The sequence below is a fragment of the Pteronotus mesoamericanus genome, unplaced genomic scaffold, assembly GCF_021234165.1.
Source record: "Pteronotus mesoamericanus isolate MK-2021 breed Mesoamerican mustached bat unplaced genomic scaffold, CSHL_Meso_final contig_50, whole genome shotgun sequence".
Taxonomy (NCBI): Eukaryota; Metazoa; Chordata; class Mammalia; order Chiroptera; family Mormoopidae; genus Pteronotus; species Pteronotus mesoamericanus.
The window spans coordinates 24,351,044-24,371,176 of record NW_026555186.1 but is presented as its reverse complement, the minus strand read 5'-3'; the positions used below and the strand labels follow the sequence as shown (position 1 = coordinate 24,371,176).

General features: G+C 40.2%; 1 protein-coding gene across 1 annotated transcript in view; it reads right to left on the bottom strand.

The window, feature by feature from the left end:
• Window positions 1-10,151, bottom strand: part of SLC30A5 (solute carrier family 30 member 5) — a 29,790-nt gene extending 19,639 nt beyond the window's left edge. The window contains exons 1-3 of the mRNA XM_054578451.1: window positions 9,806-10,151; window positions 3,536-3,658; window positions 2,300-2,366 (exon numbers count right to left, since the gene is read on the bottom strand). Of these exons, the coding sequence (XP_054434426.1) occupies window positions 2,300-2,366; window positions 3,536-3,658; window positions 9,806-9,894 (279 nt within the window). The 5' untranslated portion in view covers window positions 9,895-10,151. The remainder of the gene's footprint in view (window positions 1-2,299; window positions 2,367-3,535; window positions 3,659-9,805) is intronic.
• Window positions 10,152-20,133: the final 9,982 nt, after the last annotated feature.

Here is a 20,133-nt window from a genome sequence, read left to right as displayed (position 1 = left end):
TGTCTCCATGTCTGATTTGTAAATCTTTCAGAATAAGGAAGGATCCTGTACTATAGAAAATAATCATATGCATGCTTTAAAAATTTTCTGCCCTCTTCTGCATTTTTAAACATTCCATTACCTTAGCACTTTACAGTTCTTTTAAAAATACATATTTTATTGATTAAACTATTACAGTTACCCCAATTCTTCCCCCTTTGCCCCTCTCCGCTTGGTATTCCCCTTCCCTCCAGCAATCCCCTACCTTAGTTCATGTATGCGGGTCGTGCATATAAATTCTTCGGCATTGCCATCTCCTATGCTATTCTTAAGAACCGCCCCCCCCCCCATCTATTTTGTACCTACCAATTATGCTTCTTAATCCCTGCATCTTTTCACTCATTCTCCACCTTCCCCCTCCCAGCTGATAACCCTCCAAATGGTCTCCACATCTATGATTCTGTTCCTGTCCTGGTTGTTTGCTTGTTTGTTTTTTTTAGATTCATTTGTTGACAGTGGAGAGTTTGTTATGTTAGTGTTCATAGTTTTGATCTTCTTTTTCTTAAATAAGTCCCTTTAACATTTCATATAATAATGGCTTGGTGATGATGAACTCCTTTAGCTTTACCTTGTCGGGGAAGCACCTTATCTGCCTTTCCATTCTAAATGATAGCTTTGCTGGATAGAGTGATTTAGGTTGTAGGTCCTTGCTTTCCATCACTTTGAATACTTCTTGCCTGCAGTTTCTTTTGAAAAATCAGCTCATAGTCTTATGGGAACTCTTTTGTAGTAACTCTCTGCTTTTCTCTTGCTGCTTTTAAGATCTTGTCTTTACCTTTAACCTTTGGCATTTTAATTATGATGTGTCTTGGTGTGGTCCTCTTTGGATCCAACTTGTTTGGGACTCTGTGCTTCTTGGACTTGGACATCTATTTCCTTCACCAAATTAGGGAAGTTTTATTTCATTATTTTTTCAAGTAAGTTTTCAATTTCTTGCTCTACCTCTTCTCCTTCTGGTATCCTTATGATTCAGATGCTGGTACATTTGGTGACGTTCCAGAGGCTTCGTATGCTATCCTTGTTTTTTTGAATTTTTTTTTTTTTTTTTTGCTATTCTGGTTGAATGCTTATTTCTTCCTTATGTTCCAAATTGTTGATTTGAATCCTAGCTTCCTCCCCTTCACTGTTGGTTCCCTGCAGATTTTTATTTTGCTTAGCGTAACCTTCATTTCTTCCTTTGTGTTGTTGCCAATACTCAATGAGTTCTTTGAGCATCCTGATCATTAGTGTTTTGAACTCTGCCTCTCATGGGCTGGTTATCTCTGTTTTAACAGTTTCTTTCTTTTTCTGGGATTTTGTTCTGTTCTTTCATTTAGGCCATATTTCTTTGTCTCCTCAGTTTGGCAGTCTTCCTGTGTCTGTTTCTGTGTATTAGGTAGAGTTGCTTTGGCTCCCTGTCTTAATAGCATGGCCTATCATAGAAAATGCACCTGTAAATTGTGTGAGGTGGAGCCTTAGGTAATTGCGAGGGTTGGGCAACCACATCACCCTGCTTTGTGGCTCTGTAGCAGGGGAGGGTTTGGAGAGGGGACAAGGCTGCTGCCTAGCTTCTGGAGGTTTGACTGGCACTTGGCCAGTTTCCAGTCACTTCACCCATTCCCCATATATGACCGGCAACCTTCTAGTTGTTGCCCTCGTGCGAATCTCACAGCAGGTGGGTCTGTGTACATTCTAAGACTGTGCAGGCCATTTAAGCAGGGTCTCCTGAAAATCCGGCAGTTTCTTTGGCTACTCCAACCCCCACTGATTTTTACAGCCAGAAGTTATAGGGACTTATTTTCCCTGCTCTGGAACCCTGGGCTGTGTGGTCTGGTTTGGGGCTGGGATTGCTCACTCCCATGGTATCCCTCCTGATTTTTATCCACCATACATGAATGTGGGACTGCCCCTTCCACTGCTGCCTCTCTGCACCACACCATGTCTCCTCATCTCTCTGCCTGTCTCCTCCTCTCCTAACCATCTGGATGAATGTGGCTTCTTTATATCCTTGGTTGTCAACCTTCCAGACAGTTTGATATTTTGACAGTTCTGGGTGTTGTTTTGAAGTTTAGTTGTAACTCTCCCTGTGGCAGCAAGAGGAAGCGAAGCATGTCTCCTACAGTTCATTCTTGAAGCTCGAATTCTGAATAGACAAGCTAATCTGGAAATGTTCTGCTTTGCACTTAAATTATTTAAGTAACCCCGAACAAGGAAAGAGCACTGTCATCTGGCCCACTGAACAGGAAGCAGCTAGGAGAAAAGGACTGTGCAAAAAACTTACCTGGTGTTTGGTAATACTTTTTCCAGAAGAAAATGGCTTTTGAAACAAAACCATAAGAAATGCAGTCCTGAGAATATTAAAACAGTAATATATTAATCAATCTTATATACAAGGTGTAGTTTTAAGTAAAGACATTTATTTAGACAAGTATACTAGAACCTGAAAGGTATGTTAACCTCTAGAGAAACTATACTGGTGAACATTTTGGGAACTCTTCTTTTGTAATTGCCTTCTGAACCAGTTCGCAAGCCATGGAAGAAAAGGAGTCAATATTTTTTCATACTTTGAAATACCAAAGAAAATTAGTCCAATCTTCTCAGATTATTTAGTAATAACGAATTTTGAAATAATAGAAATGAAGAGAGTACTAATTATATGTTCTTACCTTTCAAACTCCCAAAAGGGTTATATAAAAGTGCATACAAATAGTGCTTAAAATTTCCTAGTCATCAAGTATCACTTTCCATAATATTACTAAAATTATACTTCCAGGAACCTTCTAACATTTTTTTTTTTTTTAACACAGAGGATGATCATTATCAATCTCAAGGTCTAGAGAATCTCTATTTGGAGAGAATTTCTTATTATATGAAGAATAATATAAAATTTATACTATATGAGGAAGTTGTACTCTGAGGGGGACATGCAGTGAATACAGTCCAGCATGGTTTAACTTAGAGAACAGGGAATGTCTCTGCTAAGACAAGTCTCAGGTAACATTTTATGCCTGCGGGAAGGTTGGACTATACCAGTGGTATGGCCTGGGAACCCCCAGGGCCCCTGAGACCCTTTTAGGGAGTCTGTGAAGTCATAATTATTTTTATTAAAAAAAACTAAGACATTATTTGCTTGCCTCTTATTCGCTCAGGCATGTAGAGATGTAGAGATTTTCAGAGGCTAGCTGAAGTGAGATAGTGTAAAAGATTGTTGCTGAAGCCGAATAAGAATCAAGCTGTCTTCAATTATGCCAGAAATCTGCAAAAACCTCATTAACACAAAGTAAGGTAAAATCTATGTTTTGGCAAGCTATTAGAATATTTTATATATATATATACACACACACACACACACACACACACACACACATATATATATATTTTTAAATCAACCTTTGTATTGCTAACCTTGGATATTCTATCTCAAAATATTCAATGTAAAATTTCCTAAAAATACTCAGTTAAAACAAGACTATCCAAGCAATAAAAAACATTAAGGAAAAAAAACATGTACACTCACCCAAGTTTTAATATAAAAATGAACTGAACAATGTGTACTGCTTTTAGGAGATCATATGATTCAAAAAGTCCTACTGCCTTCAAAAATTTAATGAAACACAGCAACACAATGTATTTCGTTAACCTGAAAAATAAAAGCAGAAACAAGTTTCGGTATCACTGAAATCACAAGAAATGCTGTAATCTTTTCTTCTTATTATATAAGTAGTGTGGTCACTATAAAAACCATAAAAATACATAAACCAAAAATGAAACAAACCTAAACAAGGGAAATTTAAGTCCACAAAATTAGCTAGGGTCAAGCTCATGTCTCTTAAGTATGCTCATTTTAGTATGTCACATAGAAAATCAAAGTTCAGCCAAAAGGCTTTGAAGATTCCCATCTTCTAAACTGTTTCCAATTACACATTCGCATTGTCCCACATGAAGAATAAAATCACCTTAAACATGAAAGATAAAATGCATATTAAAATCTAAGATTAATTTAGATATTGGCCCATTTAAGCTAGGGAAAAGTGTTGGGAAATGCTCTGTCTGGTTTTAGGGACTGTAGCCTTGCCAACAGGCAAGAGGGCCTCAAGGCTGGAGCTAATCAAGGAGGCCTTGGGAAAACAGGCCACTGAGGAGACAAAACCTGTCCCCTTGGCAAGGGCGCAGCCCCTGCCTCCCTCATATCACTCTGCTTGGCCCTGTGATGGTTGGTTAGTCAAAGATGGATATGATAACTCATGAGGAGGGACAACCTAAGACAGAAACGGCCAGTATGGGCGGCAGTCAAGGACTTGGGGGACACAGAAAACGGGCAAACAGGTCCGTACCCCTCGGTTCGGTTTGGGCTTGGCTGGAGTCCTCATTCTATCTGAAAGAAGTCTCCTTATCTCTTGGTGGCTCTGTCCTGCCCGCCTGGCTCAGGCTTGAAACAATACTAAAGGCAGGTACAACCCTAAACTGGATTGGGTGGTTCCCAGGGGGAAATCAGGCTTAGAAGTAAGTTCCTCTAAGCACCCTTTATTCTTCCCTCAAGAACTATGATAACTGGCTCATCCTGGGAAGGAGATTTATTTACATTATTCATAGACCCTGACCTGAGGCAGATCTCCTGTGTTCCTTCAGTTGTTATCTATGATCTCTATGTTTTCTGTAAACAGAGCCTTTTGACATTGATTGATGAGCTTTGCATCCATACACCTGTGCATATGGTTCTCAATAAAAGCCTTTGGACAAGGGGGCTTGGGGCTTTCTCCACTAGAGGGAAGAGCCACGTCCCCTCTCCTGGCAAACAGAGAAGTGTCTGTGACGACTTGTGTTTATTTCCCCCATTAGTCACAACCCCAGGACAGGCTCTGCAGGATTTGGAGCCCCGCTCCCTCAGCTGGCTCTGAACAGTAACCCTCAGATCCAGGAGCGCCCCATGTGACACTCTCCCAAGACAGAAAAGTCATACAGATGTAAGTAAATTAACTATATTAATGCTAATTAAATACTCTGGTCATGGTAGCAATTCATAATTAGCCAATATAAATAATAGTTGAGCTAACAGTCCTTTGTTTATTCAGTCCCTAACACAGGGACTGACATAGCATGTGTTCAGCAAATATTTACCAAGTTAAAGAATGATATGTCTATAATTATACTTACATGATACAGTAACGTCTAGGTCAGTAATATACAGGGTCTGGCACAAATAACACTCCTTTTTTATTATAAAATCTCTTATTACAAAATCTTAAGTATGTAATTCTGTAAGATAGTATCACACTCAAGCACACCATATGATGTTTTAGGTGAAATGTTCAAATTAAAACTATAAATTATTACACCCATATTATCACCCTACCAATCACTCTCAAGCAGTCCTTACTTCTGCCAGACCCTGTATATAGTGCAGTAATTTAGTACATAAGAGGCAGTCAAGCTTCTGGTAATTTAAAGTACCAGCAACTCAGCCATAAATTCAAGATAAAGAATGAAATCAAGTAAAGGAAAGCTCAAAGTCTCAATTTTTTAACTAGACATAAAGATAAGGCAGCAGGAAAAAACACGGACACAAGTAACAACACTGTCGAAGAGGTAGGGAAGAAAAAAAAAGACCAGGAAAAATAAAGTTACATTAAAAATCACAGCAGTCTGCGAAATATTATGTTAGCAAGAGCCTTGTACATCCCTCATGGGGCTATTTGGCCATTCTTCAAATATTCTTTGCATATTTTACTATGCAAGTAAAATCTATGCAAGTAAAAAAAATCTAAAAAATGTTATCCATTTTAAAAGCTCGAATATAAAAGCCACACTTAGGATGGCAGAGAGCAAAGGTAAAGAATCTGGACCCAGGTACCACTGAGGGGTTGAGCAAATAGCAGCAGTCTCTGGTTTCTGTGATGTAAGGATATGTCCCTATTTGTTTAAAGTTTTCTTAGTTTGGTTACTTACAACTAAACACATTTCTAGGTGCTACTCAAGATACTAGATACATAAAAGAGACCCTGTCCTCAAGGAATTGAGGTCTTAGAAAGATAGGCAGGAAAACCAGTATTTATGTGACTCAGGTAAATAACAGGGTTAAAGGAATAGGTACGGAAGCAACTTTGTAATTTGCTTCTTAATAAAAGCCTTTGGACAGGGGGGCTCAGGGCCTTCTCCACTAGAGGGAAGAGCCATGTCCCCTTTCCTGGCAAACAGAGAAGTGTCTGTGACGACTCGTGTTTAACTAGGGAAGCAAAGACTGCCTTCAGAGTTTGAGATATGTAAGTGTATATACAAGGACTAACTAGATACTCTGAAGCAGGGAAAGGGAAATGGTATTTCAAAGTACAGAGAGCAGCATATGCAAAAACACTAGCACTAGGAAGGCATCATTGAGTGACTATTTAAGCCCAGTTCACCAGATTATGCTCAATATGACCAGAAGTCACTAAGGAAATGGTAACTTACATTTAATATACTTGTTTTAAGAAGATCGGAGCAATATGTAAAATTACTTCTAAATTTTTGTTTAAAACAACAAAACTTAAGAAAAATTTTCCCTTAAATAACAAGATTTAATCATATGGAATATTAAATACTTCTTGATGTTACAAATATGATCTGACACTAATTTTATTTCCCTTTTAATTTAAAGAAAAGATTACAAAGTAATTCCTGAGCAGCTGGTTGTTAAAAAAATTTTAAATAAAATAATTCCCAATTTCCCCTCACCGGTGACCAACTTGGTACGTACATCCTTCCAAACCTTTTTCTTTGTGTCTCTATGAATGGACACACATATTTTAGATATATTCACGATTGTATACATTTTTCTGATATTGTTATGTGACTTTTAACACAATGTATATTGAAGATCTTTCGTTATTTATTAAATTAGAAAGTTTATTTTTTAATTTCAAAACTTGGATACTTTGATTTTTAAAGTTTCAATTAATGAAGTCTTCCTGTTGGGCTAAAAATGACACACTAACGAAGGCCAAGTAACCACACATACACCACTAAGTAGACATTCCTAGTTTACTGCAGAGGGAAACAATGAACAGCTTAATTTACTAAAAGGAACAGGGGGAGAAAAAGGAGTCTTTTAAACAGGAGTACTGGCCCCTGAGCCACTTACTGACTCTCTGGGCAAGAGATGGGGAACCAATCCATCTCCTCAACTTAAAAATCATTATTTGCCATTAATTGCCTCATCAAAGTTATCACTGGCGTCCGTAAACCTGAAATTACTGAAATTTGGGTTTGAGTTTAAACCTGTTTCTTGGACTTTGCTCACTTGAAACAGCTCACAGTTCTCCAGTTTAAACAAACAAACAAACAAACAAACAAACAAACAGTCCCAGCCAGTGTGGCTCAGTTGGTTGGGCATTGTCCCACAAACTGAAGTCACTGGTTCGATTCCTAGTCAGGGCACATGCCTGGGATGCAGGTTCAGTCCCCAGTTGGGGCACGATTGATATTCCTCTCTCTCTCTCTCAAATACAAATAAGTAAATAAATAAAAATAAAAACCAAACACCCCTCTCCCCATGTAATTCAAATATAATTCATTCAATAAATATTCAAGTGTTTATTATACAGAAGGCACTATGCATGGAGTTTGGGATAAATGACTCCCAGTTCAGTTATTAGGTGTGTGACCGTGAGAGACTTACTTTTCTATATCTTAGTTTCCTGGTCTGTGAAACAAGGACACTGCTACACAGTCTGCAGCTCTGTGGTAAAGGTTAAGTGAGATGCTATACTCAAAGCATTTGGAACATAGGAATAGCTCAGTAAATGCTGGCTGTCACCCTCTGCCTTATTCTACAGAGAACTTATAGGTGTCAAAACTGAAACATTTAAAACAATTCGTATTTGAATTAATGTATTAAAAAACCTCCACATTTAAAGGATTTGCCAATTAGTTTTTGTTGCAGATTGTAAGCAGTATTTGATTTTCAGTCTTTATAAAGGAAAACTCTTGCAACCTGAAATATTTTAAAAATTCAACCAGTCTTGAATTTGATTCTGCAATGAATTACAATAGAAGGGCAGCTCTGCTAAGTAATGCAAATAAGATAGCAAAGGACTGTTTCCCACATCTATCTAAGAGGATAAACTCTTTGAGTAAATAGTAATTTAAAACTTTTATTTAAAAATAACTTCAGGTTTACAGAAAAGTTGCAGGAATAGTATACCCTTTGCCTAGATTCCCTAATTGTTAACGTGTTGTCCCGTTTGCCTTATCTCTCTCTCTCTCTAATTGCACACTTTTTTTCTCAACTATGTATTTAAGTTACAAACACTATGCTCTTTTACCCCTAAATATCTGTATTTTCTAAGCATATAGACATTCTCTTATAAAATCAGCAGTTACCTGCTCCAGAAACTTTAACAGGGTACTTGAATCTATTGTCCATAGTCCAATTTTTTTTTAAAATCTTCACTTGAGGACATGCTTATTGATTTTAGAAAGAGGGTAAGGCAGGAAGAGAGAGAAACACCGATGGGTTGCTTACCGAACATGCCCCCACGGGGGATGGAGCCCACCACCTAGGTGTGTGTCCTGACCAGGAATCGAACCTGCCACTTTTTGATGCAGGGGACAATGCTCCAACCAACGGAGCCACCAGGCCAGGGACATAGTCCACTTTTGTCAAATGATCTAGTACTGTCCTTTACAGCATTCTCCCTCTCTAGGACCAAATCCAGACCAGAATCCCCTATTGCATTTGTCATGTTGAAATACAAATCCAATATGTAGTTATTTACATGAGTTTCTCAAAGTGAATGAGAAAATTAAACTTGTACTACAAAAATATAGCTGATTTAAGGTCTGTTGCAGCATTTTGTTTTTTCTTTTTCACAAAGAATAGTTTTTAGTAAGGCTATTTCTATGATTTCAAAGAATTTATCAAAACAACCCTTAAGTCTCAAAAGAAATATTCAAGAACAACAAAACCTTAACCTCATTAAAAAATGAAGGCAATGAATAGCAGTTCTAACCAAATGGTTGGGCCATATTTCACGCACCATTGACTCTACTTCACAACTCAGGACAGGTCAAGGGCACACTTGAAAGTGGTCGCGTACTTACCTTTTGAGGGGCCAGTGGGGCACTGGCGGGGGGTGGGGAGGAGAGGAATCCTCACTTTTTACTCTGAATTTCTGTACTGTTTTAATTTTTTGGACAATGAGCACACATTTCTTATTTAACAAAATAAACCGAGAAAGGAAAAGAAAACTTGATGACGGGCTGGACTCTTGATGGGCGGGGCTAACCTGAACTTCCAAGTTCATTTGTTTGAACTCCGGTTTATTCGCCTGAAGATAGGATGGTGACATCTTCCCTTAATTTACGCAGGAAGATGTCAGAAAGGTTAAGTAGTCACTGAACTACTACTATTTTAGGGAGAAACGGCCAACAGAAATACTTTGCTTCGATCAGATGACTCTCTCACGTGAACCGGCTGGCAGTGCTAAGGTTAACGGTCTGCCCAGAAAACCACCGGTTCAAGCGGAACCTTCCTGGATTTTAGAGCATTCACTCTGCAGCGGGAACGGAGGAGCCAATGAAAGCAAGAAGCAGCCTGGAAGTAGAGGAAGAGAGGACGGAGGGCTCCAGGGCGCGCGCTCAACCAAGGAGGGCGTTCCGGGCTGTCATGGGGCCGAGAGGAAAGCCGGTCACCGCGCACACCCGGGTGGAGTCCAGGGAGCAGCCGTCCAGCTCCGCGAGCGAGCGAGCCTGCGAGCGCAGGCACGGGCTGAGAGAGGCTCCGGAGCCTGCCGCTGGATCGGTCCCTTACCGAGCGCTGGGCACGTCCACCGGCCCGAGGCCGCCGCTGCCGCCGCCGCCGGGGCCGGACAGCACGTCCCCGCCGTATTTCTCCTCCATCCCGGGGCTCAGGAGCCGCCGCCGCCGCCGCTGCTCCTGCCGCGGGGTCTCCTCATGTCTCGCCGCTGCCGCGGAGCCGCGGGCGCAGGCGTGTCACTCTCCCATGGCAGTGGCCACGTGGGGTTCCCGCAGGCCGGGCCGCTGCCGCCGTCCCCGGAACCAGCTCACAAGCACAATCACGTCGGGACTAGGCCGCGGGTAGTTCTCGAGGCGCTGGGTTCCCAAGAGGCGGACCGGGTCGGACGTTGCCAGGCCACGTCATCGAGCCCAGCAGCCCTCACTCCCGGGGGAGTGCCCAGCGCCGCGCCTGCGTATAACAGAGTTCTCGCTTCCCTTGGCCGAGCCTTAGGCTCCTCCCACTGCGGGGTGACCAATCGAATCCTCGTTCCTCATCCGCCTCTTCCTTAGACCCGGCGGGCACGCTTACCTGTCCCTGCGGCGCCGCCTGTGGCCTTCGCGGATACAGCGCCTTCTTGTGGAGCAGAGCGATTTTTTCTGTTGCTAAGTGAGGAACGTGGTTTCCTGTGTGTGTGTTGGTTTGAACCCCAACCCTGCCACTTAACAATTGTGTCACTTGGTACTTCCTGTACCTCAATTTTCGGATCTGTAAAATAGAAATAGTAATAGAAATATCTGTATCTTAGCTTTCTTGGGAGGATTGTATGTGTAAATGGTATAGCAGTGAATGGTGTATAGTAATCAATAAATTATTTTTACTCATAGGAAATTGGATGACTAGGATTTGGAAAAGAAAATAGGGTTTGGAGCAGTGTAAATTATGAATAGTTTACAGTATTGTACTTAATTTGAATATACATAAAGAGTCCTAGTAACATAAAAGAATGAGGAATCATAGTCTCTACCCACTGGAGCTTCATGATCTATTCTGGAAAATATTTAGCAATTTTAGAACAGGGCCTGGTTGGCAACGTTTCATGTTAAAGGCACAAATGCTAAGGTTTCCCAAATAAGGTGTGATATGGGTCTAACCAGAAAAGACTCACTGGTAGACAGAACCTGACCTGGAACTCGGGTAACGTTCTGGATATGGGAGAAAGACATTGTGGGAAGACAGGTCCTCTGTGTGAAACACAGGGAAAGGCCCGATCTTTAAAAGCAAAAGATGTGTATTTTTCTATTTGAGGCAAATGGGAGAGCAAATATACAATACCCCTAAGCTATATTGAGGTTTTAAATTAAGAATGTTTTATAGCATTATATTTGTTTATTGAATTTGCACAAAAATGTTCATATCTTTTGCCTGCATCAGGTGACACACATTGGTCCAGAGTGGGATGGATTAAGTCCACCAAAGAATGACATTCTTGCTTCATGGTGTCCAAGTGACTTTTTTTGGTAGCATTTTTTTGAGTAGCTATTCTTTGTAGAATTCTTTTTTTCTAAATATATTTTATTGATTATGTTATTACAGTTGTCCCATTTTTTTCTCCTTTTTATTCCACACTGCCCTGTATCCCCCTCCCACCAGCATCCCCCCCACTACACAACCCCGCATAGTTCATGTTCATGGGTCGTACATATAAATTCTTTGGCTTCTCTATTTCCTATACTGTTCTTAACCTCCCCTTGTCTACTTTGCACTGACCATTTATGCTTCTGATCCCCTGTACCTTTTCCCCCGTTCTCCCTTCTCATCCTCTCTGCTGATAACCCTTCATGTGATCTCCATTTCTGTGATTCTGTTCCTGTTCTAGTTGTTTGCTTAATTTGTTTGCTTGTTTGTTTTTTGGTTCAGTTGTTGATAGTTGTGAGTTTGTTGTCATTTTACTGTCCATATTTTTGATCATCTTCTTTTTCTTAGATAAGTCCCTTTAACATTTCATATAAGTAAGGGCTTGGTGATGATGAGCTCCTTGAATTTGACCTTATCTGGGAAGCCCTTTATCTGCCCTTTCATTTTAAGTGATAGCCTTGCTGGATAGTCATCTTGGATGTAAGTGCTTGCCTTTCGTGTCTTTGAGTACTTCTTTCCAGCCCCTTCTTGCCTGTAAAGTTTCTTTTGAGAAATCCGCTGATAGTTTTATGGGCACTCCTTTGTAGGTAACTGTCTCTTTTTCTCTTGCTGCTTTTAAGATTCCCTCCTTATCTTTAATATTGGGTAATGTAATTATGATGTGCCTTGGTGAGTGCTTCCTTGGGTCCAACTTCTTTGGGACTCTCTGAGCTTCCTGGACTTCCTAGAAGTCTATTTCCTTTGCCAGATTGGGGAAGTTCTCCTTCAGTATTTTTTCAAATAAGTTTTCAATTTCTTGCTCTCCTTCTGGCACCCCTATGATTCAGATGTTGGAACGTTTAAAGTTGTCCCAGAGGTTCCTAAGCCTGTCCTCATTTTTTGGAATTCTTGTTTCTACATTCTGTTCTGGTTGAATGTTTATTTATTCATTCTGCTCCAAATATATAATTTGAGTTGCAGTTTCCTTCCCTTTACTTATGATAGCCTATATATTTTTCTTTATTTCGCTTTGTATAACCTTCATTTTTTCCTCTGTTTTGCAACCATACTCAACCATTTCTGTAAGCATCCTGATTACCAGTGTTTTGAACTCTGCATCTGATAAGTTGGCTCTCTCCTTGTTGCTTAATTTTATTTTTGGAGCTTTGATCTGTTTTTTTCATTTGATCCATATATATATATTTTTGTCTTGATGTACCTTTATGTTGTAAAGGGCAGAGCCTTAGGTATTCACCAGGGTCGGGCAACCCATGCCATTGGATTGTGGTGCTACATGTGGGGGAGGGGTCCGAGAAGAAACGATGCTGCCTGCTCAGCTCTGGCCCTGCTTTCAGTCACTTGCCCTGCTGCCCACACGCAAATTGGGCCCTTCTGGTGCTGATTCCCTGGTTGGTGGGTTTGTGTACATTCTAGGACCCTGTTGGTCTCTTCAATAAACTCTCCTGTGAGACTGGGAGTTTCTCCAGCTGCCACAACCTCCACAGGTTTTTACAGCCAGAGGTTTTGAGGTTTTATTTCCCCATGCTGGAACCCTGGGTTGCATGATCTGTCTAGCTCCCTAGTTGTTACAGTTTCTCCGCATGCAAATATGGGACCACCCGATCCGCCAGCCACTGCCTTTCCGTGTGTCCTCTCCACCCCAGCTGCCTGTCTCCACTCCTCCTACCAATCTGAATAAATGTTTCTTCTTTAACCCCTTGGTTGTTGGACTTCTAAACAGTTTGGTTTTCTGGCAGTTCTGATTATTTTTTGTTTTTAAATTTGCCATTGTCCTTCTTTTGGTCATGCAAGGAGGCAAAGTGTATCTACCTATGCCTCCATCTTGGCCGAAAGTCTCTTTGTAGAATTCTTATTTTCTAATCAGAATGGCAGTGGCAACAACTGATAATTATATTTTTCTAGAGCTAGTTCCATTTCTAATTCTGGAGAGCACAAGGAAAAATGACATGTATAAATTGAAGTTAAATTTCATTCCAAGCAGTTTGAATTCCTTTAATATTTGTGACTTGGTTAGAATTATGACACTTTTTGTTTAAGCCAATATGAGTACATTTCCTACAACTGTGTGGCTTTTCTTTTCTTTTTTTTTTTTTTGGTGGTGGGGGTGGAAGGAAAAGTGTCTCTGTTTTCTTTTCTCCTACTCACTTAGCTCATTCCAGCTCAGATTCTGTACTCATCATTCCTCTGAAGCAGCTCTCTCATGGATATTTTTCATCAGTATGTTACCTCATCTCTCTATAGCTTTCAACATAAATCTCTCCCTTTTTTGTGAAGCATTCTCTTCCCTTGGTTTCTAGAACTCCATATTTTCTTGTCTCAAAGAAGCTCAAGTTGTTTATGTCCAAAAGTGTATGTATGATCTTTCCCCTAAACCCGATTCTCTTCTAATACTCTCTACCTCATTGTCTGGCACCATTTATTCAGTTAAGCAAACCAAAAACTTAAGCATCATCCTTAACACCTCCCCTTCCTTATGCTATATATCCAGTCAATTACCAAATCATGTTGATTTTTTACCTTCTCAATATTTCTTAAATCAATCCAAAATTTTCCTTCTCCATCACTACTATAAAGTCTAGGCTACTATCATCTTTTGTTTAGACCACTACAGTAACATCCTTACAGTTTTTTCCAAGTCCACTCTTTCCCTTTTCCAATCTGCCTTTCATATGTGCCGCAGTAATAGTGATATTTTCCAAATGCAAATCTTACAGTGCACCACTCTTCACTCTCCAGCCTTCCAGTGGCTTTCCATTACATTATGCTTAAGGCAAAGTCAAATCATTAACACAGCCAACAACATCGCATATGGAATTGCCACAACCTATCCTTTTAGTTTCATCTTACATCAGGCTGCCTTTTGTTCTTTGGGTTACAGAGAACTCTTGCTGCCTTCAGCTGTTCTGCTTATCTTCTAGTAGAAGACTTTGCTCATCTATTTTCCTTGCACAGGATACTCTCTACCTCAACCTTCTTTTGTTAAAATCCTATTTACTCTTTTTATTACAGGTTGAGTTCTCCGAGAAGCGGAGTCTGAGATGGAGGTTAGTAGGCAGGATATTTATTAAGGAGTGCTTTTGAGACAAACAACTGTGAAAGGTATGGAAAGGAAACATAATTGAGCAGAGTGAGAAGTTGAGAAGTGGTGCGGTCCTCAAAAACCTCAGTGGACCTCATGGAGATCTCTGACGCTACAATGGTCTTTGAGAAATATCTTACATGTTTTCCCAGTAAAGTCCTACGAGGTCTCACCATAAAGTATCCAGCCATGTAATATGAAAAATAGAGACATTTACTGAAGAACATACAAGAAACATTGTGCATAGGACAATGATGCCTCAGTCCCCTTTAAGTAGGCACCTTGGGACCTTGCACAGTTCTCTCAATCACTATCAGCTGCCCCTTTGTATTTTTCAGACTCTCATTGATGGTCTGAAATCTCTTCCCTTTCAAAGGTGATTTTAGTTTTGGAAAAAGCCAGAAGTTGCAGAGTACCAAATCTGGGCTGTAGAGGAGCTGAGTCCCCTGGGTGATTTGATGTTTTGCCACAACACTCTGTAGAAGACATGGTGCATGAATAGGCACGTTGTTGTGATGAAGCTGCCAGTTACCAGTTGCTCATAGCTGCGACCTTCTGAATCATCTGAATAGTTACTGTGGAGGGATGTTCAAGGTTAATATAAAACTTGATGCAGACTCATTGCTATACTCAGTGATTTTGAATGCCACGGCCACACAGTACACATGCTCACTCAGTGGCATCTACCACCCCCACTGACTAGTACAGTGAAGTCATCATTGTTCATGCATGGCATTCCAGTCCACTCTCCTTGACTGCCAGGTTACTTTGATGTTGCGCAAATTGTTCTCGTTATATTAACAATGGTGGGGCTTTTTCCAGATGGACGTTGTGTAATTTCAGAATCCAATCTAGGATGATGTATTGCATTTAATTGTCATGCTTGTTGGTTTTCTTTTATCTGGAGCAGGCCAGGTCTCTCCTTTTTTTTCAGAACGTTGACATATTTGTAGAGGACAGGACAATTATTTGCAGAATCTTCATCAGTTTGGGTTTGTCTGATGTTTCCTCATGATTGAATTTAGGATATGTATTTTTGGCAGGAATACCACAGAAGTGAATCTCTGTTCCTTTTAGTGCTTCACATCAGAAGGCACATGATGCTGATTTTTTCATTACTGGTGAAGTTAACTTTTATCATTTGGTGAGATAATGTCTACCAGATTTTCTAATCTAATGTTAATGAATAAATATTTTGTTTAGAGGTACTGTGAGGTTCTAAAGATACTAAAGATTCTTTTTCTGTTCACACTTTAACTCATTTATATTAGTATCCATTCTGCACGTTGACCAAAACAATTACTGCTGTAAAGGTTTCCAAATGGTAATTATCCCTTTTACATTTATTAGTTGACCTTCTACTGTCAGGTAAAACTTTCTTGTCTCCTGATTTATTTATCTACTTGTTTATATCAGTATGAGCTCATGAGTTCCTATTTTATTCAATGGATTGTAATCAATTGCCATCATTATTTTGATGCCCCAAACTCTTCCAGATTTAACCAGTGGGAGCATCAAGGCTGCCTCCAGTGTCATTTTGACATATCCTTATCATTCTTTGAGAATTTCCATATTTTTGGTACAAGATGCTCCAGATTCATTATATACTTTCCCTGTCTTTTGTCTGGAATTAGCCATTTTGCCAAGGCTCTGCTATGTACCAGGTATGGGATGTTGGGTATGCTCATTGTTGCTGATGTTCTCACTCCTTCTTTGACCTATCACTGGACAGAGTTAGGAATTATGTTTGCACACAAACACACATCAAAATGTGTATGCGTATGTATGTATATTAGATACATAGGTACATCTTTCTATTCATCATTTATCTGACAGAAACTAGGAGTTCATATTCATACTCCCAATTATTATCCAATCTTATATGTTTTATCCTAGCCTTTCCCCTTTCTACATTTTTACCTCTCTTCTATGAGAGTGAGAAACCTGCCCCCCATTATCCTCAATGCATTGACTTTTTGGTTTGGTCTTTTTGTATGTAATCAATCTCCTGACCATGTAGGCCATCTTTTTCTCTGCAGCACTGCCAAATCATACTGGCCTATGCTGGCTAAGCCTTCTCCTGAAGTCCAGTTGTTATTTTTTAAAAATCTAGTTTTGATTCATTTGCACCCAGTGACAAGTATGGAGAGGAAACATTTTCTCTCTATTTAGCTTTCAGGCAGCTGGAAGGAGCAAGAAAAGGAACTGCCGTTTTGGAGAGGCTACTATGTACCAGGAATTCTCTTGGTTTGTTTAATTTATAGAAAACCCTTTCAAGATCAGCATTATTTTCTGTTACAGAGTTTAACCGCCCCCTCCCTCCCCTGCAAAAGTCCTATTATCTATTATATAACTAGTAAGACAAGATTACCCTCTAGATGGGCAAAGTGCACTTCAGGGTCAGTTTTTTTGTGGCTTTCTTCCTGATTGCATAAATAACAACTGATCCCATGATGTCAGAGAACCAGATGGGGAGGGCCTGTTTCTTAAGCCACCTCAGGAGCCTGGATCGGAGAATGTAGTGGACTTTGTCATGGGGGGCAACTGAGCGCCGGCTTCCTTCCTTCCAAGGAATATTTATCGAGTGCTTACCATGTGCTAGGTCCAATTCAAGGTACTTGTTGTGTTTCTCAGAAGCAAACTCTGAAATAAAGATTTGTGTGAAAGTGATTTATTAGTAACTATTCCCATGAAAAACTGGCAGGAGAGTGGGAAAATGGGACAGGGAAGAAAGACAAGCAAGGGTGTGGCAAGGTGCCTTCGTCCATCCGAGCTGCTGTAAAAAGGTACCGTAAACTGGTGGCTTATAAACCACACACATTTATTTCTCACAGTTCTGGAGGCTGGGAAGTCTAAGATCAAGGTGCCAGCTGATCTGGTGTCTGGTGAAGACCTACTACTTTCTGGTTCTCAGATGATGCCTTTTTGCTGTGTCTTCACATGGCGGAAAGGGAAAGCTGGCTTTCTGGTTTTTTTTTTTTTTTTAAATAAGAGCACTAATCCCAATTATGACGGCTCTGTCTACAAGACCTAATAATCTTCCAAAGGCCTGTAACTTAATACCAACACTTTGGGAGGTAGGATTTCAACATATGAATCTTGGGGGTGTGGCACAAACATTCAGACCATAGCACAAGGGAATTTGGATATTTTTGGAGCAGTTTTCGGGCAAAGACAAGAAGGTGCTGGCTGTGAGGAGTGCTTCTGGCACGGGTAAATATAGGAAATGGATCCAAGGGGATTTGGGCAAAGACTTACTGAGAGTGTCCCCTACAAGGCTGCATATGTTTTGGTCATTTCCCACATTACATTTTCTACCTGTCCACTACAAGGCTGAATATATTTTGGTCATTTCCCGCATTACGTTGTCTACCTTCACAAGGTTGAAACCAGAAAGCTCACATTCCCAGACTTCCTTATAGCTGGAGTTCTGACGTGTGACCTTGGTCTCACCAATCAGATATATCCAGGTGCGACTTTAGCTAAGGAGCAGCAAGTGGGGACACTGATTTTCTGGTGTGAAGGAGGCATCTAGGAATTTGGAAATAACAGTGGCAGAGCTTCTGGTATCTAACCTTAGGCATCATTGGTGCCAAATGGCAGTGGCAGCTATGTTTTTGGCAGCATGGCCTCCCTCCATTGTGTGTTTAGGCCTTACTTCTGACTGTATAGTTTCAGAGCAGGGCTCTCTTGTCCTCCAAGAGACTCTGAATTACCCAATTTCCCTTAACAAATTTCCGCATGAAGTAGTCAGAATGAAGGTTGTTTGTAATTAAGAAAACTGAATGGTACTGGTGATATGGTACCAGACCTTGAATAACAATAAGTGGCTCACAGATTTTGTAAATGTATTTTATTTTAAACTAAGGAGCAGTACAATGCTCATAAAAATCATCTAATATGTTGCACCTTAATGGAGAAAGCTACTCCAGACTCATCATGTTACAGGACAGAAAGTTCATCCACCTGGAGCTAGCAGAGCCAAACTCTAGACACCAAGGATTGCAGTGGAGAAATATTGGCCATTTTGTTATGAATGGTGCCACTCAGGAGGATGGGAAACTGATTCTCAAAAGCCCAAACTCTCTGATGGTGGGTAGGTTACAGATTATATAGGGCAAAATCACGAGACACCATGGATAGGGGTTTTGGGTCGTGCTGAGAGGTGATTGGTTGGAGGTGAGGTAAAGGTGATGAATCATTTCTTCAGGTCTTCAGGATAGCTCTGAGGTACTTTCTTATGTCCCTCTTTTGGTTTCATGGGAAAATAGCCTGGGGTCATTCTATTTTAGGGCTCAGGCACTGAAACATAACTTAGGTCAAGATGTTACCTTTAAGCCTGCAGAGGTCTGGACTGCATGGCCATTAATCAGTTCGGGGCTACTGCCTTCTGCTGCCTTGGTGGTTGCTGATTATCCAGGGGAAAGCCTAGGTCTTTATATAATGCCATCCTCTATATCAAAGGTCAGGCAGGTTTGTTAGCAGCCTCTTTAAAAGACTAGAGTCTCCTAAACTCAGTTGCATGCTTAGCATCTGTTGTACTTGGGCTGCCATCATCATGGGATGCATTATTTGGGGCTGGGGGAAACATGGTGAAGTAATACCAACATGAGGTTCATGCTTCCTAATGAGGGACAAAGTCCTTTGTCTATGAGCCAGGCATCTTGGGACTTCTGTCAGCTTTAGGAAACCATGGCAGGCTAATTGTGAGCTTGCAAACAGGGAAAATCTTAGTCTCTTCACAGTTCTTGACACATGTACCCACAGAAGTTAGTATCACCTATTTAATTATATGTCTGATAAAATTCATAATAGACTGTGGTCAAGGGTGTGAGGAAACAGGGATTCTTGTATTATTGGCAGTTATAAATTCATATTACCTCTTTCAAGGGCAACTTGGCAACATCTATCAAAATTTAATATGTACGTGATCTTGGAATTTAACCTATATATTGCACAACTGTGCAAAGGCATAATTACAGGGATATTAAGTATAGGAATAATTGTTACCAAAAGACTGTAATATGTGCCTATAATAATGAAAACACTTATTTAATTTTTATAAGGTTTAAAGCACTCTTTTAAGCAACTTTTAATGTAACAATTCAATCCTCACAACTATATGAGATAGTATTGTTATTATCCTTTCTTTACTGGTAAGGAAACTAAGGGAAAGAAAGTTTAAGTAACTTGCTCGGTGTTAACACAGCTAGTGACATTGTTCCTGATAAATAATGGTGTATTCATTTAATGAAATACTATGCAGTTAAAATGAGGTAGAACTTCTTATAGTTAGTGCAACACAAGAGGCAGAATAATGTGTCGTTTTATGCTTATTTTTGTGCAAAAAGAAAATACAAATTTAGTGATTTATGTGTATGCAGAGAACCTGTCTGAAAAGATAATAGGAAAGAAGCAACAGTGAGAGAAAGTCAAAGATAAAGGAGGTTTGATTTTCACTCTACATATTTCTGCAGCAATCACACTTTTTTTTTTTTGCTACATTCAGATATTTTTAAAAACTGTATGTACTCTGGTTTCTTCCTACATGGCAAGCACTTTGAGAGCAAAGAAATGTCTCATTTTCACCTATACCCTCCTCCCCCACCCTTCCCAAACTGACCATCACGATACCTTGCACATAGTAGAAGCAACAAACATTTGTTGAATGGATACATGGAAGAAA